This window comes from Oreochromis aureus, linkage group 13 (assembly GCF_013358895.1).
Source record: "Oreochromis aureus strain Israel breed Guangdong linkage group 13, ZZ_aureus, whole genome shotgun sequence".
In the NCBI taxonomy this organism is placed as follows: Eukaryota; Metazoa; Chordata; class Actinopteri; order Cichliformes; family Cichlidae; genus Oreochromis; species Oreochromis aureus.
Window position 1 is genome coordinate 27,733,102 of NC_052954.1, and position 23,065 is coordinate 27,756,166.

General features: G+C 40.2%; 1 protein-coding gene across 3 annotated transcripts in view; it reads left to right on the plus strand.

The window, feature by feature from the left end:
- The window catches only part of LOC116324855 (WD repeat containing planar cell polarity effector), an 87,887-nt gene that overhangs the window by 7,040 nt on the left and 57,782 nt on the right, over window positions 1–23,065 (plus strand). Inside the window, exons 2-4 of one of the 3 annotated variants that reach the window (XM_039622060.1) lie at window positions 17,934–18,018; window positions 20,958–21,002; window positions 21,366–21,491. In XM_039622060.1, the coding sequence (XP_039477994.1) occupies window positions 17,958–18,018; window positions 20,958–21,002; window positions 21,366–21,491 (232 nt within the window). In that variant the 5' untranslated portion in view covers window positions 17,934–17,957. The remainder of the gene's footprint in view (window positions 1–17,933; window positions 18,019–20,957; window positions 21,003–21,365; window positions 21,492–23,065) is intronic. The other 2 variants (XM_031745621.2, XM_039622061.1) reach the window with 2 other exon arrangements.

The window sequence follows — 23,065 nt, forward strand, 5'->3', positions numbered from 1 at the left end:
AACAGCTTTAAGTGGAAACTCATAGAAACGTCTGACTTGAAAACAAAACTAATCAAAAATACAAGACTGTCATAACTTTGCTTAGCTATGTACTGATATTTCTTGAGCTGGTTGCTTTCTCTGCCTGTGATTGAAACCTGAGAAGCACTACGTTTATGTTGGCCTGCTGTGAATATAATGATAATGATGATATTAAAAAATAACAACTGAGCCCTCAATCAAAAAGAATGCAGACCTCTGCAAACACACTAACGTAACTTTTTGGCACTGATGCAGAACTATTCAATTAAATCTCATAATGTACACACACCGAGCCATCCTCAGAGGTGTGTTTCTTCCTGTGACCAAGCCTCAACCACACTCTGCCAATCTCCCTTCCTCTTTCTCCCAGAGGTGTTTGCATAGGGAAATGGTCCGTGAAATGGGTTTGATGGAATCAAACTCTGTATTAAGACAAATACATATTTCACAGCAATTGATGGACTGATTGATGGGGCTCCGTCTTCATTTCCTCAGAGAAGATCTTTATCAGAAACGGTAATATGAAGGATCATGGCTCGGCTTGTTTCGGAGGGGAGAGTTGTTCACTTGTCGTGTTATGACTTTGAATGATTCTTGCTAGAAGTGTCTGTAGGTGTATTTATGTGCTTCCCGAGCACCTTTTCTCTTTACCATGACCACAAGGGGGCACTAAACTGCCACATGTTGTGCATTGGGTCCTCGCTGAAAACTTATTCCCTGTTCTCTCTGCTGTTGACGGCAACCAACGCATGGAAAACTCACTGAAGGATGACCAGAAATGCTGCAGCAACAGCATCCTGGACCCACAGCCAGTTGACGTGGTGGCAAACTCGCACAGGAGAGGACGGGGTGGAATGTGGTTCACATTTGTTTTTATCAATGCAACTGTTGTTTTAGCATAACAAGTCTGGCTCACAAACCCCCCTCTGACCCACCCCAGCAAGCCCACTCGCACCACCTTTCATTAACTTCAAAATCCAAATCCATCCAACTGGACCAGCGATGGCAACTTGCTGCCGATGCTGGCGGTCACACCCCTCTGCACAGCCATAATGGGCCGTGGCACAATCGGGGGCCACGTAACCGACAGCATTCCAGGTCCTTCCAAGAGGCCAGTTGCCTGCAGGTTACCAGCAACACCGCCTGTCCCTGTTTGTCTGCTCTTTCTAAAAGGAAAGAATGTTTTCCCCCACAACATGGCTGTGCGGGGATTAAGGCCCATTCTGAGTGGCCCCGGGTCGTGCAGCAGATGTTAGCCAGGATAGCACTCGTTGCCGTGCCGACAGTGAGCCGGCGGGATCGTCCCACCCAGACGACGTTAAGCCTATGGGCATGCATGGGAGAGAAGGGGGTGAAGGGAAGGTTCTGTCACACATTATAGAGAATGGCGTTGGGAAACTTGTTTCCACAGTTCCACAGATTCATCTGCACTGTTTCGCATACAGTGTAGAAAAATGTTGGCGCTCCTCAAAGAGCTTTTGATCTTCCCCTGAAGGAAAATCACCAGTAAAGCGAAAAAATAATTGTTTATTCTGTTAAATAATTATTTTAAATGGGACTGTGTCAGTCTGGTTTTAAGTTGATTGGACAGCCAATGACTAATTTCACTTTCCACCAATCACAGTTATGACTTCACCTGTAAAGCAAACTGGCTGAAGCAAATCTTTAGTAGGTTTTTATATACCACAGGAAGTCCATGACATTGGATGACTTCAAACGATGAAAGGTAAAATTACTGGTAGTGACACAAAGTGGGTGGTTCTGGAGTTAAACTGCGTGTGACTACGGGTGAATTAACAGCTGGCTACAGGAAGTGGGCAACACCCAAGATAAACCTTCTCAAATTTTAAGCAAGAGACTGAAACGACTATCAACGAGATCGAAGTATACCACTGATTAACACATGACTTTAAATACATTAGGTCACCTAGAAGTGGATGACCTAAGTGGGTGGGTCCAGAGTTAAACTTTTGTCAATTTTGACCCAAGCGATTAAAGCAGTGACCAATGAAAATACTAGATACTGTTAATAGTATTATTTTTAATAGTGTTACCAGGACAATAAAACTGAAATGTCTACTAGCAACCAACTGTCAGCTGCAAAGCAATGCACATCACATTGCTTTTACTGGTGGAGTTTTAGATGACTGGTGGTTCAACTGGTCATTTCAGGCACGGATTACTTAGGTAACCTTCTCGTTGTATGTATTTATGTCATTTATCTCACCCCATCATGCCAGTGAATTTTATCCCATTGGTAGATGCTTCGGTCACTAGGATCAAAGTAGACTAAGAATAGATGCATGCAGAGTATAAAATGTATATGTATGTATGTATAATGAAAGAAGACAATTTTCTAAATTAACAGCTGTGCTTGTTACTGTAATTCTTATCAAAGCTATGGATAAAATGCCAACAAGTCATTTTATCAAAATACCTGTTTAAAGCACATAAGCAACAGGACAAGTGATGTTTTTACCTGCTTGCATCCTCCACAGCACAACTAAATCAAGAAAAAGCTCAGATGAAAGCTGTCTTAATGTAGACAGGCCGTGGGCAAGATACTGAATCCCAAGTTGCTCTCCCATGCATTCGTTGGAGTATGAATGTATGTGAATGCTACACAGAAAGCACTTTATTGTAGAAAAAAGTGCTTGTATGAATGGGTGAATGAGGCAAGTTGCATAAAGTGCTTTGAGTGCTCAATTAGAGGAGAAGTAGTAGAAGAAGTAGTAGTATGGTATTATAATTATTTTACCAATCATGGGTATGTGTATAGCCTTCCTTGAGCCTGGCACGCATAAAGCTGAAAAGTTGTGGATGACAAGGTTTGTGTTTTGGATGCTTTTGAGTGACATGAAGAGAAACCTGAACAATAATTTAGCTGCTTAGTAAGTGAATATTATATTATAGGTGTCTACCAGGACCATGATGGCAAATACTTAAATTGTACTTATGCAAATAATAATGGCCCTGCAATTAAAATTCCAACTTGTTAAAGACTTTTAAAGAAGTTGAGACTTGTTCTTTGTGTTCTTTTTAACTCATCCACATAATGTTTTAATGAGCAATTAGTAAATGTACAGATGGCATTATAGGTAATGGAAACATGAAGTTTTCTTTTAGTGTTTTTTTTAAAGGATGAAAAATTGGTTGACAGTCAGCTGTAGCTATTCAACTAAATGTGGTAAACTTTGAATTGTAGGTGTGTCAAAGTTTGTATAGCTGTTTGATGTGAAAGATGAGCTGTTTTCTTTAAGTCAGACAGGGCTAACTGCAGGGTGAATGTGTTTAACATGGGGCCCTGTGCAGCCCCCTGTGCTACTCTTAACTGTCAGGCTCAATGGAAACCGGATACAGAGTCTGACAAGACATGACTTGACCCAACGATGTACAACAGAAATGAGTGCTGTAAAATTTCCCTTTATATAAAAGCTCCCAGGCCTCAGGTAGAGGACCTGAGCTTGAAGTATAACTGAACCTGTAAGACTGCATGTGTGTGTCAAAGTGAAGTAAAGATGGGTCATGAGTCTAAAAGAACACAACACTGAAGTGAGTGTGTGTGCGTACGCATGCGTGTGTGCATGTGTGTGTGTCATGGGGTGCAAGCCATGCCATTCAGTCCCATAATGACTGTACTCTTGGAGGAGTGTTGGGCAGGACAGTGCTGTTTTTATGCACGGCTGGATGCTTGGGCTCTCAGACAGATGGAGAATAGCCAAATGTGTGTGTGTGTACGTGTGTGCGTACGTGTGTGTGCACTGTTGTCTTATTTTGTACTCTGATTTTAAACCTCAGCACCAGTTTCACTGACCTCTTTACTGCAGGCAGCAAATTATCAGACTCTGTGCTGATGGAAAGCTGAAAATGCGTCAGAAAATTGTAGCGATACAAAGGCCAAACTTTACCTGGGGTTTCTTGTTTATTATACCAACCCTTTGTAACCAAGGTAATGGCTTTTATGCGTATGCATAAATGCATGCAGTTTTTGGAGATTTTGACATTTTGTCTAGCAGATAATGGTGAACAGGTATAGAAAGAAATTGAGAAACTGGTTTCTACTTAGGGCTGCTCGATTATGGTCTAAATAATCCTTACTGAGTCTTGGTCTTTATTGCCATGAGATACATGTATGTTGTTTTTTTTATTGTGGTAACTTTAAAAACAATTTTAAACACAGTGCTCTTGTTGAAATCTTTCCTCGCCAGGCTCATTAAAACTAGTGCTTTCAAAGCTTTGGCTTTTCTTGGCTCAAGCTGAACTATTAAAAGTGCCAGATAGTGAGTTTGGCTTTTTAGAATCTGAGTAATAATTGATAGACGCCATAATTGTAATTGAATAAAAATGTCAATTAACTGCATTGCCTTATTTCACATTGCTTTACAATAGCCAGCAATGGCTTGGCTATCGGTCCAGTTTTTGCTCTCTTATTGCCACTGAATGTTGAAAACTTTGTCAGAGAAATAGATTCATATCAAAAACATTATACTGCTTGACAGGGATGGGCACTTTCACCAGAGATGCTTGTGTGGAAATGATCCAAAGATAGCACCCCACCCCTAACTGCTGGGAAGTGACTGCAGATAGCTGGCAGACCTTAGTGTTACCTGCTGAAGTTTTCACTTTGTCTCATTTCTGTGTTTTTTGTTCAAGACATTTTGACAGCTATAGTCTGCTTTGGCTTTGCATGTTTCTTATGTTTGTACAGTAGCAACTAATGTTAAAGTTCCATAACACCCAGTAGTTAGTAGTATTTCTCTATTATTTTTGTTTTTCTGACACTAGAGCATTAGATTCTATTGGGCACCTTTAAAGACAAGGCAAACTGTACTATATATAGTCTAAGAATAAAGCTTGCATGGTATTTTTAAAAAAAATAACCTAGTTACTGTTTATATATTCAGAAATATTTGGTTAAAAAGTTATTCTTTTTTCATTTGTAGTTTTTATGAAATTGTTAAGTTTGATGAGCCACTCAAGTGATATTCCTGTTACCTAAACAACAGCAAGAAATCCACTGATAAGGACCTATACTTTTCCTACTACTGTTTCATATTTATATTAGTACTGTGTTGATTTGTTGGCCTTGGTGACTTCGGTCCCCATCATACCGGTATAAGATTTTATAGTTAAACTTCACCAGCAATTTGTTTTCCTTTACCAAATACTTTATCAAATTTAAGAATTTAACACCGTCTTTGACTAAATTCCTTCAGAATCTATGAATTGGACAAGCTGAATAAAGTTTGATTATTACAGCTGCTGTCATAGAATTGGCTTTAATCTGTAGATTATGTTCATTGCAGTCTCTACATAGACCCTGCAGTGATGCTCATGACAGACAACTGCCAGCTAAAGAGAAGAAGAGTTGGGAGTCGATGCGAGAAAGGATTTTATTTCCTCTTCTAAGTTGACTGCAGCGGTGGGAGAACAGAGATATGACACCAGTGTCCATCTCTGAGGTCACAGCAAAGAGAACAAACCTCTTGCTCTGAGTGTCATCGACGTCCGACCGCTCTGCGCCATGTCAACCTGTCAGAGAGACAGATGGACAGAGGGAGGCACTGCCTGCTGAGAGGTGTCCAAGGTGTCATGGCCTCGTCTGGGAGGTGACAGACAGCGTGTGTGTGAGTGTGTGACGGCGAAATAAGACCGCTGAGAAGTCTAGGGGACGTTCATTGTGACCTTTCGTTTTGCCTGGGTCTATCTCTCTCAGTGCATCTGACAACAACCTTAAAAGGGCCTGGTCTTCCTGAGACTTTGACAGGTGTGTTTGTGTGTACCTGAGTGTGCACATGTGGTTAAGTACACAACAGGGAAGTTTCGGCTAAGCTTGATGTTTCCTGGATGTGCGCACAGACTCAAAAACAAAGCTAACGCCTTTCTTGGTCTTGAAACTTTGCAAAGGTGCATTATACATCGACTATTCAAATCAAAAACTAGTTTCTCTGTATTGAAATTGGTTTGTGTTTACTGGTATTTAGGTGCTCACACCTGCGTGTGAGAAGAAAAAATAGTTAAGTGGCCAATCACTTTTAATGAGTGGATATACACTTGTTAACGTAAATATCTAGTCAGCCAATTAGATGACGACAAGTCTGCATTTAGGCACATGGACGCGGTCTTTTAAAGTTCAAAGTGAGCATGAGAATGAAGAAGACAGGTGACTGAAGTGACTTTGAATGGTTGTTGGTGCCAGATGGAAAATGTTATGATGTCGGGAATAATTTCTTGGCAATCTTTAATCTTCACAGCCTACCTGAGTATTATTGCTGACCATGTCCATCCCTTTATGACCACAGGGTACCCAACTTTTTTTTGTTTGTTTTTTAACATGATCATAAGTTAACTAGTCCCCAAAAGCCTCCACAGCCACCCAATCTCTGTAACAACAGAGCACCTTTGGGACATGGTAGACAGGGAGGACTGACATCATAGATGTGCAGCCAACAGATCTGCAGCAGCTGGTGATATTATCATGTCAATATGGAGCAAAATAATTTCTACAGTAGAGTAGCTGTGGCAATCACTGTGAAGTGCACTTTGTACTGGTTACCAGCGTTGCTATCGGCTTTATGTTAATACTTAAGCACTTAATATTTAAGCAAGAATGATTTTCTGTGTCCTCATTATGAGAGGGATTTGCATCTATGTGCAGGAGTGTACTTTTTATTATTAACTGATAATTTTGGGCAGGTAATTTGCTTCATAAATGAATGAAAAAGTAAGACAATTTTTCATATTTGAGCCATATGTTTTAGTGTGTGTGTGTGTGTGTGTGTGTGTGTGTGTGTGTGTGTGTGTGTGTGTGTGTGTGTGTGTGTGTGTGTGTGTGTGTGTGTGTGTGTGTGTGTGTTTGCTGTTTATGGTCAGAAGGTGAGGGGCAAACAACAGGGCATCAGACAGCTTTAAAAGAAGAAAATCCAACAACATAAACAAAACCACGGTCAGTGTGACACGCGTCACCTTCGCTGTGACAGGGGACAGACACCAGAGAGGCTCCTAGTCCCCGAGAATCTCTTTGAAGTTGGGCGATTGTGCCGCTGGTTTGGAAGTATTGCCTTTCCTGGCCTTAGGAGTTGCTTTACGGCAGAACATTCAGCTTTTAGTGAAACACTTGCCTGGATTAGAACTATTAGCTGAACAGGAATGAAAGACGACCACCATCAAGTTTTTTTAATCCTGGCTAAATGTAGAAATCTTTGCTTGTTCAAACATTTTATTGGCTTCAAGGTGGAGGTCTCACTCTCTTTTGCTGGGAGACCACATTTTCTGCCCAATCAGTTACACATTTTCCACCAAACATCTCTTTCTCTCATCACCACTTTTAGTCATTACTGGTACTTGTTTGTGTTTCTGCTCCAGGCGTTGGGTAAATACCTCTGCTGGAAAAAAGGTTTTCCCCTCACTTCCCACCTTCCTCCCTCCATTACCTCCTCTAATGATGTTTACGCGTGTGCTTAGAAGAGCCTCCACACATCTTTCCGTCTCCCCATTCTTGTCCTTTCCCTCCTTTTCTTGTACATAGACACAAAAGCACAGGCACACAGAGAGTCCGAAAGATTGTGTAAAGAATTAGTCTGTAATTTGTTTTGTTTATATTATTTAACAGTCTCTCAATCTTATGTAAATCGTAACAAAACAGAAAAGGGAGGTTGAAATGTAAATCAAAAAACAAATATATTCAAATGCCTATAAAAACAGATGTGCACATGAGGAAACGGGATGAAGACAAGAAAAAAAAACCACGTCCTATGTGTCCTCTTTGCTTCAAAATTAGAAATGCCTTGTGAAATAATTGCGTAGTGGCCACCTATGTAAAAGTCATTGTAACATATCTTTTCATTTTTAATTTTAATTTTTTTTTTAAAGAAATCTATAGTTGGCAGATTAGGGCCTCCACAAACACAAATGTAAATGTTATGAGTTGTAGATCTCATAAGACTCCTAAGTGGCTGATATAACTTCCTAACATAACTTCCTAAAAACAGTTTTCATCACTCAGATTTTTCTCCTGTGGTTGTATTTTATCTGGCTATTCTCAAGTGTTGATACGGAGAGGTTCAAAGCCCTTAAAGAAGGTAAAATTCTTTAATGCCACGGATGACAGTTGGATGATGCGAATCATGCTCGCCCAGAAAGCCTGTTATGAAAGCAAAAATCTTTCATAACAGGCCAGACAAGAAATATCAGCCATACTGCTCATCATTTGAGGCTCTGTTTGTACATGGTAAGCCTCATTTATAGTTCCTAACACAAAGTGAGTTAACAGTATTTTTCCCTTTTTTTCCACTGACTAATATACTTGAATTTTAAAAAAAGTTCATTTTTTTGTTGATTTGTGTGCGTCTCCACTTTGTTTCCCTCTGAACTTTTCAACTCCTCACCTCCTCACGCCCTCCAAACCTGAACTAGTGCTTCAAGCGATCACCTGGTTTCTTCTGCACACAACATTAGACATACGCTTCTAGACACAAACTCTCTTGACAGTGTCATTGCCCAGAGGTCATGTAATGATTCGTTTTCCCACTGAATGTCATGTCCTCCAAAAAACGGACACATATTCGGATTCATGCAAAGCTACTGTACCTGCCGCCTGTTTTGAATAGTATTACCTTTGCATCATTTTGTTCCAGCTGTCCATCACTTCTATTCTTCTTCTGCTGACAGTTCAATGGGCTCCTGTGGGACTCTGTATAAAAGGTTTTCAGCCTGCTGCCTGGCGCCACTTTGCTCACTCTCTGCTCTTCTCTGTCAAACCGCCTTTCTTGTAATGGGACAGTTGAGAATATACACTGTACTTATGGTTGTGTGTGCATGGTTAAGTACATACATTGCCACAAGGCTTCACACCCTTCACTTTGTCCCCTCTTTATCTCCCCTCAGTGGGTGGAGTTCTGTAATGCCTTAGGTCTTTAATGAAACCACAGAACTAGAGTGTTTGAAAGACTGGTAGGACAGATATGCTGACAAGAATATGACTAGAGCCCTGAGGCCCAATAGTAACAACTAGAGGCTGTAATATTTATTACGCCACCATATAAGTTATAAAAGATGGATGTAGCCACCATGAAGTTATCAGTTGGTTAGTAAAGTGTTTTATGACTATTCAGAAGTGGGGATCTGAGGTTTTTAAGGTGGCAGTAATTAAACCTTAACTATGGAACCTGGTTTCATAGTTAAGTGTTTTACTTAACTGAACTGAAATAAAAAGGTAGGTAAGAAATTGGTCTACAATTAGCTATGAAACCAGGTCTAAGTTCAGATTTGGTAGACAGACACTGTCTCTACTTTTAAGATTAGGCTTAAAGCTTACTTTTCTGATAAAGGTTATAGTTAGGGCAGGATCAGGTGACTCTGAACCCTCTCTGGATTATGCTTGGATGGGTTTATCTGCTGTGTGGCTTCCCATGATGCACTGAGCATTTCTTCTTCAGTCACCTTTTTCACTCACTATCTGTTTACATACCATTCTGCTTTTAATTATTACTTATTATTAAACTCTCTTTCTTCCATAGTCAGTTTTTTGTCCTTTCTCTCTCTGCTCTCCTCTCTTTCCTCTCACCCATAACTAGTCAGCCCACTGTCACCAAGTGCATGCTCATGAGTAATAAATATTATGCCTGTTTTTAGACTGTATAGACTGTCAACCTGTCCAGGGTGTACCTCTCCTTTCGCCCTTTGACAGCAGGGATAGGCTTGGTTGGGACATTTCATAAAAGTTTGCACAAGTCTCGTCCGTCATCTTATCTCCGTCCCTTCTGTATATGGACATGTAATAGTGTGTACATTCAAGCTCTCTGACTGCTTGCATTCGTTGTTTTGTGCTCATTGTTATCAATATTATATAAACACATTGGTTTCAAATTCTGCCCTCCTTCCTTTGCTCTGGTACAACACTGAGAGCTTGAGGACTTGCACCTCAAGGGTATGGTGAAGATAAGAGCTCATGTGAGTCTTTGTGCATGCTTTCATATGTATGTAAATGTGTCCATGTGTACATTTCCTTAGGAATCAAAAGATAGGAGAATATGCGCCAACTATAATATATATCCCTTTCCATGCATACGCATGTTCTGGAGTGCTGTGCGAGTTCACATATCAGAAATTTGAGAGATTGGAGTGTACACCACGCAGGACTGATCTGAGTGCCTGAGTGTGTCCGCTGAATACATGAGTGCATGTGTTGATGCAGTCAGTGACTGAGACTTGACAGAAACTCTGACCTTAGGTTTGAAAATACTGTATTTACACACTGCTACCCCAACTATCTTTCTCTGGGTGTGTACCTTTTGGTCTGTCTTTGTATGTTCTTCATGTTTGCCAAGTTTCTCTCCAAGAGCCTAAACAAAACAAGCCAGCAGCTGAGAGCGTATGTAGGAGATAAAACTTGTGGGGAAAAAAAGTCATAAAATTTGAAACACTGTCCTTTGAGAGAGACGAGACAAAGAATGAGGTGAGTAGAAATTGCCAGGAAGAGAGTGAACGCTTGAAGACAGGGTCAGAAAGCTTAATGCATTTCTAATAGGAGGTACCTCAGAAAAACTAGACTAGAAAGTGTGGGGGGAAAAAAAGATAAAAAGGCAAGGGACAAGTAGGTAGAGGGATGATAAGTGAAGGTACATGAGGAAAAGAGGAGGGGAAAAAGTGACAGACAAATTCGCACAGAGCCAGGTAGGTGAGAAGGGAATTGCGGTATGTGTGTGATGTTTAGTGAAGGTTTGTGTGTGTGTGTGTGTTGTAGGGCGACGGAATGAGGCAAGGCAGTGATGGCCTTGTGTCAGTCACCCCATGGCAGCTCTTTAACCCTGTAATTTATCACATCACTCTTCTTGCAATGATGGGGCCAGTGCACTGGGTGACAGAAATGCCTCTGGCATTTTCATCTGACTGTTAGAAAGAAGCTTGGGGGAGAAGAAAACAAGAGTACACACCTGTAGGAGAGGATTCTTTTTATGTTATGCCACAAAACGAAGGCAGGCTTACAGACTGAGTCTCATTCTGATTGCAGTGGCTTGAGATCTGGACCACAACCTTAATAGACCCTGGATTTATTGCAAAATTTTTACTCATCTCTTGTGAATATAGACAGTCTAGAAATAGACATGGCTACTGAAACCTTGAGCCTTTTTTGTAACATTTTTGTGTTGTGAAACCAGATTTAATGAGCAAGCAGTGGCTCAAACTGTGAATCTGGATGCTCATACATTGGTTAATCCTTCTTCCTGGCTCTTAACACTTACCATAATTTACAAAATGAGCTTCGCATTTTATTTAACATCACACTAGCAATTAAACTCCTAAGGTTGTCAGGAACCTTTACTGAGGTCACAAGGGAGCAAAGGAGGTGAGGGTTGTTGCCATGAACTTCTGTACAACGTGAAGGCTGGTTGCAACCACCAAGGTTCACCTCCAGTGGCCATTAAAAAGAATGCAGCTTTAAAGCAACGAAGGTTAGTGAGGTTATGTAGTTGTAAACAAGAAGTTAAGAAAATTGCCCCACAAAAAAATTTGAGATTTTCCATATGCATGGAGTTTAATATGTGTTTTTTGTTTGTTGGATGTTTGGTGTCATCCAAAGAAATGTGTTTTCCTCCAAAAGTATACCAGGATTACAATAAAAAAATGTTAATGTTTCATTTAAGAATAGTTTCATTTCCCCAGGTGTAGGATACAGTCTTGTTAATCAAATGTTCAAAAATAACAACAACAGTCTATAAGTAAGGTAACACACACACTCATTGATTTAAGTATAAGGTACAATTTGATCCAGAAAATCTATAATATCTTCTAAAGTGCTCAAAACCACCTTTTAGGTCGCTGCTACTAGTGTTCCAGGACTTAATTTTGCCATTACATACAAACAGACTCACAAGGTTAAAACACTCTCAGCCATGCCGATGTGTCTGTCACAGACACATGCACACATATCGAAGTACACACTTACAAAGACACTTTCGGTCTCTCTGTCTTTCACACACACATAACTGCTCATACACTCAGTAACCACCCAGAGGGGACAGTGAAAGGAGAGTAGAGAAGAGATGCAGAGAGCAGACAAGGTCGTAGTTCCTGTGGACTGTCTTTGAAAGGGGAGTCGTATGTTTTCCCTCCCCACCCTTTGATGTTAAAGCAGTCTCTTTACTAGTGTAAAGACGGGGTACAATAACCTAGACCCCCTCCAACCCCTCACCTAGCTCCTCTGTACACCCCCACAAAGCTCTGCAGGGGGACAGGTAACCCACAGCAACCCCAGCCAGAAACCAGAATGTGTGTGGCAGCTGTCCAGGACCTGTGCAGTACTGTGTGTGTGTGTGCACTTGGTTGTTCAGTATGTGTGTCTATGTACTATATGTATGCAAATGTTGAACTCTTTAGGTATACCAGTCACTGTAACAAACAAACAATCATGCAGATTGATGCATTGATTTAGCATTTGATATTTAAAAAGCACAAATGGTTCTGTTTAATAATTTTTCAATATTTTTTCCTCAAATTATGCCATCATGAAACAAAACTTCAACTGATTTTCTAACATAGATGAATTAAGCAAAGCACTACACTTTAAATAACTAAATTAAAATATGATGGGCATAAACATTTATACAAAACTCAGTCATTGACTTGTTTTAACTTTAATAATAAACAAAAGCAAATAGACTGCTTTTTTTTTTATCATTATTTCACATTTGGTTTGAGAGAAGAGCTTTCAGGAGAGAAGCATAGGTTATCTTCTTTACTTTTAAATATGAAAATGTGTGCAGACAATAATCAACCTTACCTTGATCTGGATCATGCTCTAGATACAAACCAGCATGTGATGACGTGAAAGGCTTGACTGGCGTGTCGGCAAGCCTCTCGCTATACTGGCGTGTCATCAGTATAGTATGCATGTAAACCCCAGTTTGGGTTTACATGCATACTATACCAGCGGTCCCCAACCGTTTTTGCACCACGGACTGGTTTAATGTCAAACAGTATTTTCATGGACCGGCCTTTAAGGTGTCGCAGATAAATACAACAAAATAAAATGATACAACCAAGACAAAAACTGTGGTGTTTTGTAAATATAATAATAAACGCAAATTCACTGTGTAATTGTGTAACTTTATTAGCAGCATCCTCCTGAAATCCGCCATCAACATTGAGAGTAACATCCTCCTCTCGAGCCTAAACTCTCACGGCCCGGGACCAAACGACTCACGGACCGGTACTGGTCCATAGCCCTGGGGTTGGCGACCGCTGTACTATACTGCTTTGAGTGATATCCTTAATATTCTTAATATGATGTCAGCTCAGCATTTAGAGCTATTACAGCTTCAAACATTCTGGGAAGGCTTTCCAGAAGGTTTTGGAATGTGTTTATGGGAATTTTTGATCATTCTTTCAGAACCACATTTGTGAGGTAAGACACTGATGTTGGATGAGAAGGCACAAAGTTGGGGGCAAGAAATTGTCCAAAATGTCTTGGTATGCTGAAACCTTAAGATTTTATTTCACTAGATCTAAGGGACTGAGCCTAACTTGTAAAAAAAAATAAAAAAAATCACACAGTAGTTCTTGAGCTAATCTGAACGTCACATGCAGTTTGGAGGTCTGTAGTGATTGACTCTGCAGAAAGTTGGAGACCCCTGCATACTATGTGCCTCACCATCCTCTGACCCACTCTGTGATTTTACAAGGCCTGCCACGTCACGGCTGAGTTGCTGTCGTTCCCAATCACTTATACTTCTACTTCAGTCGACTTTAGATTATTTAGTAGTGAGGAAATTTCATGACTGTACTTGTTGCACAGGTGGGATCCTGTCACCACACTGGAATTCACTGAACTCCTAAGAACGACCCATTCTTTCACAAATGTTTGTAGAAGCAGTCTGCATGCCTATGTGCTTGATTTTATACACCTGTGGCCAAAGAAGTGATTTGAACACCTGAATTTAGTATTTGGATGGGTGAGTGAATACTTTTGGCAATGTAGTATATGTCTCCTCACATACCTAGTGTGAACGATCTCACCCTCAGTTGCTTTATCCTGCCCAACTGCTCAGATACATATATGACCACAGGGCTAATTTTTGTCCAGTACAAACTCCCCTATTTGTGCTCTCATTTTCTGTATCCCCATCAGTCTCCGTGTTTCCTCTATTTGCAGAGACCCAGACATCTCCTCAGAACAGAACCTTTAGGCCAGCCAGACTGGCAATAACAGAATGAAAGCTGTCTGAAATTAGGTTTTCAGTCCAAAAGAGCTGACTTCCTCTTAAAAAAAAAAAAAAAAAAAAAAAAAAACTGGTTAGGAGAGGATGAAAGAATCCTCTTATGTCAGTAAACTCGTTTCACCATCACCACTGTGCCATGCTAGCCCTGTGTTATCTACGTGTATTTTTGTTGGAACTTGTAGTTTTGGGAGTTGAGTGGCAAAATGGGATTTTTTTTTTCTCCCCACACCAAGAGGAGCAAGAGGGCAAAGATAAGAGAGAGTCCCCTCTCAGCATTAACTACAGAAAATAAGAGAGAGGGAAAGGCGGAGAGCATTAACTGCACAGATAGAGGAGTTTGATTGATTTTGATTGATTGATTTTTATTGATTAGCATACAGAATACAAAATAAAGATTACCAAAAAGCAAAAAAAAATCATGAGACAAGGCTAATCAAAGGGTATTGGCTGAAGCATTTGCTTATTATGCCAACCCTTTTAACAAAAAATCTTTGCATGCAGCTCCTGTACACAGGGCTCAAGCAAAGAATAAAAGAAAGCAAAGCAAAACAAACAAACAAACAAACAAAAAAATTTTTTTCCACCTTAGATAATTACATCAAAGCAAAACAATCAAGAGTTTCAGAATTATTATTTTTGCTCTTTTCATTCTTGATTAATATATTTTCTAATACTCTATTTTTAAACATGTTTTTAAACAAGGAAAATGAACTACACCTTTTCAAATCATTGTCATAACTATTCCACAGGTTAACTCCTCTAACAGAAACACATCTTTGCTTTATGTTTGTCCTTATCTTGTTTGTTTTAAAGACATCTGTTCCCCTTAAGTCATATTGACTCTCTCTGACTTTAAACAGCTTCTGAATACTGCGGCAAAGCAAGTTATTTTGTGCTTTATACATTATCTGTGCCATTTTATATTCGACTAAATCATAAAATTTCAGGGTATTCAGATTAATAAACAAAATGTTAGTTGGTTCTATATAGTTTGATTGATTTATAATTCTTATAGCTCTTTTTGTAACTTGAAAATAGGAAGAGTATTTGTTTTATATGCATTACCCCATATCTCCAGACAATAAGTCATATATGGAAGCAACAGAGAACAATAAAGTGTGTATAATGATTTTTTGTTCAGGACATGCTTTGTTTTGTAGAGAATAGCAATGGTTTTTGACATTTTTGTTGTCACATGATTTATATGAGACTTCCAGCTCAGCTTATCATCAATTAGCACTCCAAGAAATTTAAGTTAAGTTAAGTTAATGGCTAACACAGCAATACTGTGAAACATACAAACTATACAGAGGTCCTGTCCTGTGAGGAGCAAAAACATTCATCTGTGGGCTAATCTGAGTTCATCCCTGGTTGGATTTTAGTCTCATAGATTGGGGCAGTAGTATATGTAATCAAATCTCTGCTAGGCTTATTAATAAGTGCATATTTAACTCTCCTCAATTTTATTTTATTTACTTAACATCACTTCACAACAACAGTCACTTCAAGGTGCTTCATATCTTATGTAAAAACCCTACAATATGACATGTAAAGCAGGATTTTGTCCAGGCTCAAAATGGAATTTTTGTGAGCACAAATGTTCACACATAAGCACATTTGGTCTGCATATATTTAAAGCAATGAGTCTGTGTTACCTTACTTAACAGAGGTCCATGCATATTCCTTTTATTCTTGGCAATTTGATTAAAAATGTATTTTATGCTTGAGTAAATTAAACCCCCACTCAAACAGAGCTGGTGGAGAAATATTTTTATTGCAGTTCTGGTAATTTTCCTTTGCAGGAGAAAACCAAAGCCTCACTGTCTAGATAAATATTAGTCCTCATTTCAGCTGAGTGCATTTATATCATTTATGTTTCCATTAGTTTATTCTTTGCTTTGCTCTCAGCCTGACTATGTGCATCTCCGCTCCTTAAGTTTAGGACAGTACGCAGCATTACAAGAAGCAGAATGAGCATGAGAGTGAACAATCAATAGCGAGTAACTAACAGGGAAAGCTTTTCATTTGTGCTTTACAGACATTTCAACTCGCTTGATGGCAACAACTAATAACTGCGACCCTCAGAACAGTAGTGATAGCACTTGTGATTTTATTATTCCACTGAGAAATGTTTTATTTATTCCAGAAACATCACAGCAGTTTGATTATTGTTTATACAGTCTGACTAAAAACCAGTCAACAACACATGACAACAGTAGTACAGGGGGAAACCAAACAAAGGGCATGAGAAGACAGCCACAGCTCAACCCTTTAAGGAAGCAATGGAAACTGCCTGGAGAATAAAGTGTGTAATAAAGAAGGAAAGCAGAGGCTGTGAATCTGGAATGTTGTCTGCTTGGTCTGAGCTGTCAGCCCCAAAGTGTTCGTCCATCACTACACAACAGTGATGTGTGAATGAATGCGCAAGCATCACCGCTTGTGACCTTGTTTCGGTGTCAGTCTGAGTTCATGCACGTCTGTCTTTTTGGTATGTTCGTATTAATTAGTTACAGTTATTCCATCTTACCAGTAATTCAGGTGTAGCAGGAAGGTTTGCCTCCAGAAGAGTTTTGTCTTGCACGCAGGTATTTGTCATGTGTTTTTTTTAAATAACTCCTTGCCATTACTCCTACTCCTGATAATCGACTACTAGCACTCATACCACTAATACAGACATAATAGGAAAATCTGAAAGCTACATTTTCTATTTTTAAATGTTAATCAGGCTGCAGTGCTGTGCCATCCTCTGATTATATGTTGATCTGATAATATTTTTGTGTGACACCACTGAAAGTTTTTTTTCTCTCTACTTTTGTCTTGGCATACTGTATTATCTGAATTAAACTTCACAAGCACATTGCAAGCCTACCAGGGCCCCACTGGGCCTGTGTGCCAGGATGCACTTATGCCACAGCCATCCGTCCATATGTCCACAATTAATAAGAATCACTACTCCTCCTTTAGCATTTTTCAGAATTAAAGTGCACATAGATCTCCTAATGAGTCTTTACATGTGTTCAAGGTCAAGCTTACAGGCACTTTTCTAGTTTCACAAGAATTGCAGCACCTCCTAGAGTATTGTACAGATATTAGTGGAATTTGGTCACATTGATCACGTAATTAGTTTTCACTTAAACTGAGTTTAAGATGACATTTGTTTTTTCTGAGCAATAACCTGTGGTTTGTGAGTTATCGTGAGAAGGGTGAGGTACTGCATCACTGATGTTGTGGTTAGTCAGTGCAGGTATTTGTTAATGCATCTTATTCGCTGTTCCACTAATTAATGTGGGCTAAATCATTCATTGCTTCATCTAGATGTAGTGCTAGATTGCTGGTATAACTGTGCTACTTTCTCTTCATGCTTTAATTGAAAAATAAACTCCTGTATCTCTTTTCTCCTATATGCATATTCTACCACCACTCTGCTTCATGTTCTTCCCTCTTTTTTGTTTCACTATCAGTAATAAAAACTTTGAAAAACAAAAGGACACCACCTCATCTCTGGTTGTCATTAAAGTGTATGCATCTGTATTTGTAGGCCCGTGTCCCTACATGCAATGCTTCGCTTGACCCTTTGACATAAATGGCCCTGTCTATTATGTCTCCTCATCAAGATATTTATCTGTGGTCATGTTTGGTCTGCCCCTTCTTCGTCTTTCATTTATTCTTTCTCTCACTCGTCCCTCTCCGCAGACTTGGGTTACCCACCTCTGTCAGATGGCGTTCTGCCTGGCTGAGCTGCACTTGTGGTCCACCAAGGGCTCACTTCAAGTTAAAGGTACAACTTATCAACATGTTCAATCTCCCTCCCCTCTCTCCTGGTTTCCCTCCTTGCCTCTTTCTCCCTCTGCCTTGTTCTGGCTCTTTCTGTCATCACTCACTTTGTTGATGCACCTTCTAAGTACTTAGATCTACTTCTGCAATCTGACTTTCACTTCACATCATTTCTCAACGTGTCTGTTTGCACTTTCTCCTGATTTCAGTGTTTATTGCATTATACCTTAAATTCTTTGTATTGTTTTTACCTTTTTTGAACACAAGCAGTTTAAGAAACCAGGAAGACATCCATGTGTTGGCCAAGGATTCCACATTTGTTGATGAGGAAAAATTGAATATCTAATCCACTTTCTATCCTCACTTCTTCCCATTTTGCTAAAATGCCTTTCCCACTACAAGGTCACTAGTTTAAAATTACAAATAAATGAAACAAAAGCTAACTAAAAAGAGTCATCTGGCTTTGAGAAGCTTTTTCCAAACAGTGCTGTACAAGACCTGAAAACTACCTGCACAACATCATCATCTACATGTGTGCATTGAGAAACTGCCTTGTTGGGCCAAGTGTGGTCTAAGTTTTACTTTTCTGGTAGTTTTTGTGAGGTGCCCTACTCTTCACCTATCAGTCCATCTCGTTTCTCCATTTTCTTGTTTTCTCTTCCCTTCCTTTCTGTCTTGTCTTTCACAGTCTGCTGAGCTTCAGGCGAAGATAGTGTCTCTCTGAGGCTCTGTGTGTGTGTGTGTGTGTGTGTGTGTGTGTGTGTGTGTGTGTGTGTGTGTGTGTGTGTGTGTGTGTGTGTGTGTGTGTGTGTGTGTGTGTGTGTATCGGCCTATGTGTACACACAGAGGTAAGGGAGGGTGTTTATCATAGGTGACAGTGACATATCCTTATTTGTTTGTTATTTTTTTCTCCCCGCTGTGTGTGTTTTCTGCTATCTGAGAAAAACGTGGATAGATCCATCTGAGGGAAGAGACCTGGTCGCTGAGGTGTGACGCTCCCTATCACCACCTTTTTTACATCATATACGCCTACCTCAGAAACAAAAGTATAGAACTTAGAAGAGCAGTACAGTGCTAGGAAATGCTCTGTGTGTGTGTGTGTGTGTGTGTGTGTGTGTGTGTGTGTGTGTGTGTGTGTGTGTGTGTTCTGCATGTGCTAATCACATTTTTAATAACCGCTGACAGCATTGCACAGCTCGACTCCTGTTCCACAGAGGGATCTCAACAGAAGTCAACAGATTTTACATGAAGATGCCGATTTGATCTAGAGACTGCCAAATGAGGACATCAACCCAGAATTAATTGGGGTTTGTGTCCTTATGTGGAAAAAACGAGATTTTTGCATAACAAAAAACCCCCGTATGAAACCTTTTAATTCCTAATTGTAGACAAAAAAAGGAAGCAAGCTTACAATCAGATCTGTTTGCCTAAAATGACCATATGGAGAAGGATATTTGCTCTCTTTGATGTCATACAGATACAGTACACACCAAGAGCAGAGTAAACCTGTAAGAAACCGAGCACTTCGATTTTGTACGCTAACAACCATTATTTGAAACTTTGCCCACTTATGCAGTATGTGATTAAATTATATGGTTACAGGATGTAATTAAAAGTAAGGTAAAACATGGTGATCGACTTTGAACAACTCGAACTTTAATAATGTGTTCGTCTGGATATGCGACAGGGCTTCAGGTGTCTCTTGGTAAAAAAAACCTTTGCTTGCATCATCTGTGTTAAATCTGTGCTGTAGGTGTGCCATAACCTCTTCCGAAACCCTACGCTGTAACTTGTGCTACTGTGCATGTTGCATAGATGGCGTCTGCAATGACTATGATTGCCACATTTAGTAAGATTTTCTCCTGTGCATTTGTAGCTACTGCGTTTTTTGCTGTAAATGGATAAAATGCGAAAGTATAAATCATGAATTTCCCGTGACACAAATGGATCACAGGTTTTTCTTTCAAAGCACAGATCCTCGTGATTTGAGGACATCTTAGTCATTGTATAATCTAGATTATATTATGTCTGTCAGAAAGCAACCCTAAACTGTTACTTAAGGCTGTGGGTTTTCAGTGAGATGCATTTGCAAGACTGAATCTGTCCTAATTTTTAAAACCAAGTAATTTGTGCATATGTTTCCCATATGGTGTGTGGTGTGTGTGGTATATGCGTTTGTTTGTCTGTCTCTATGTGTTTGTGTGTCTGCCATCAGCTCTCCTGTTGTATTAGTGTGACCTGGCCTCAGGAGCAGCAGCAGAGGCAGCAAGAGTAGTGGAGCGATAAAGAAACGATGTGTTGTGCGAATCCGAAGCTGGCTGCTTATGGTTTTGGGGCCTGCAGGAATAACACTCACAGAAAAAGTCTCAGCTCAGCAGTTTGCGTGCGTATGTGTGTATATCTATCTGTGTGTGTGTGTGTGTGTGTGTGTGTGTGTGTGTGTGTGTGTGTGTGTGTGTGTGTGTGTGTGTGTGTGTGTGTGTGTGTGTGTGTGTGTGTGTGTGTGTGTGTGTGTGTGTGTGTGTGTGTGTGTGTGTGTGTGTCTGTTTTTATGCTTGTTGCATGCCCCGTGTATGACGGTCATACGTTTCTGTAGCTGTCCACAGACTCTTTATCTGCTTTTTTTAAATGTATATGTTGCATGTGTGTAAATCAGTGTTTGTCCCTTAGGTGGGATGGGTGAAGGCACACTCCTGTCTTTATTAATACCCCTCAGCCCCCCTTCTATATTGGCTCGGACCCCCCCAGCCCACCCTACCACCTCCTTCTCCTCCTCCCTCACAGGGTCTTATCTAAACTGTGGTGCTGGCAGACGGGACAGGCCACTGGCTGATAGCGATTGTTTATCCCACGGTGCGAAATTGCTGATCTGTCTTCTGCTTTTCCCTGACAGCTAGATGTTCATCTCTCTCTCTCTCTCTTTCTCCCTCTCTTGGCCCACAGATACAGATATTGGCACCTATCAGTACTACGATAAAGGAGAGCCAGGTAAATAGTGTTTATATTGGATGTCTGTTTGTGTTTAAGATAACTTGCATTTGCCTTGTTTTTTGGGACGTATGTGATTTCCTTATATATAAAGAAGGGCTTTTTGCTGCCTCCTGACACACAGATTATTGGCCCTGTGTATTTTGGTGTCCTACACACATTGACTTGTCCACATAGAGGCTATTAGTATGTAGGATTTACACCCTAAAACCTTATATACACATGCACATACTGCTCACACACTAAAATTATATTAGGCCTCTGTGGTTCTATCTCTTACACTGCCTGTGTTCCTGTTGACCTGGGGTCCTGCCACATAGCGATAGGAAAACTAAGCTGTTGACTTTCTCCTGGATCACATAGCAAGAGGCCCCATGCAGTCCAGCTTCATATTGCCTCAGGCCAGGAGGCTTCCCTTACCATCAGGAAGTGCTCAAATCGCTCTCCCACCGTCTTTGCTGCCTGGGGACGTTCTTCCTTATCCTTCAGGTTTCTCCCCCCTTTTTTCCACATAAGTGTGTGTGTGTGTGTGTGTGTGTGTGTGTGTGGGGGGGGGTAGTAAAATCGGTGGACTATTATATTATCACTAACAACCTTGTTTAGCAAACTGCATCCATAAACTATTGGGGAACAGTTAATAGACGACTGAATAGTACCAAGTGAAATGCATTTAATACAAATAAAACACTAGAATTGTACTGAATCTTCTTGGAGAGTCTTTTAAAACATTTAATCAAACAACAAATCATGTTATTTCAAAGGCACCACTGACACTGTTCCATGTCCAGGTGAAGCCAACAAAAGGTTGCTGGTTCGATTCCAGTTGGAGACCTAAATCCCTTTAGGGGTTGTGTGAGGAAGGCCATGCGGTGTAAACCCCTGCCACATCAAACATGTGAAGCTACAGTTTGTGACAAATGAGCTGCCCACGTAGCACTATAAAGTACTGCAGTTACACATGTTTCAATATGTAGAGTACAGTGACACACTTACATGGCTGAACTTTTAACATCACTCAGGCACAACAATAAAACCACTGCCGAAGTCAAAATTCACTATGCTGCTGGGAAATCCAAGGGTTTTTTTGCACCTCGTCATGGCACAGCAGCATTCCCAGCTGGTCCCTGCGCCCCCATTTATTTTAAAAGAAAATGCTCAGGAGCAATCTGACTTACCTTCCAAACTCCCCAGATTTCTATCCAGTTGGGCATCCAAAAGATACGCCAGAACAACCCTGATCTATGGAAGCTCCACGCTGTAACCCACAAGACCCAACAGATCCGCTGCCAGTGTCCCAGTGCCAGACACCACAAGACACCCCCACAGATCCTGGTCCATCCCCTAACAAGTCAAAGCTGTTTCGGTGTCACGAGGAGGACCCACACAATACTACATAGATTATTTTAATGTTTTGGCTGAAAAGTTTTTTCTTTTTGTTTTGTTGTTTTAGCCCAGGAGTATAGCTTATCCTGAGATTTGTCAGATTATAGAAAAGAACTGACATGTTATTAATTCTGTAGGTGTTGCTTCATTTTCAGTGGCAAATATCAGGACTTGTCTTATCTGAACACATTTTAATAATTTCATCTGCTACAATTGGTGAGATGTTTTTGGCAAAAACTACTGTACTTGTTTTAAAACGATTGCTCACATTTGTATGTTTGACTGCTTGGAAGTAATGCAACGACCTGATTGAACTTGAAATGAATATTACTAAATATATAATGAATATTACTTTATAACCAGACACTTGGGTCTTTATGCATCTAACAAAGGCTAATTGATATTAGCCTTAGCATTCATGTGGCTTTTTAAGTTTTAAGTTTGATTTCTTTGGGTGAACCAAAATCTAAAATCTGGGACCATCCTCTTTTACCTTACACACAGTGGTTTGGTTTGGTACATATTTTCGATGAAGCGGGTTTAACTCATCTTTTCTTCCTGTGTGTAGTGTTAAGGAACCTCTATAGGTATAGACCTAAATATCTTTGTTTCATCAGTTCTGTATTTTTTCCTGTAATCTGTTGCAGTCTCACACTATATGTTTCAGCCCCTTTGTCATG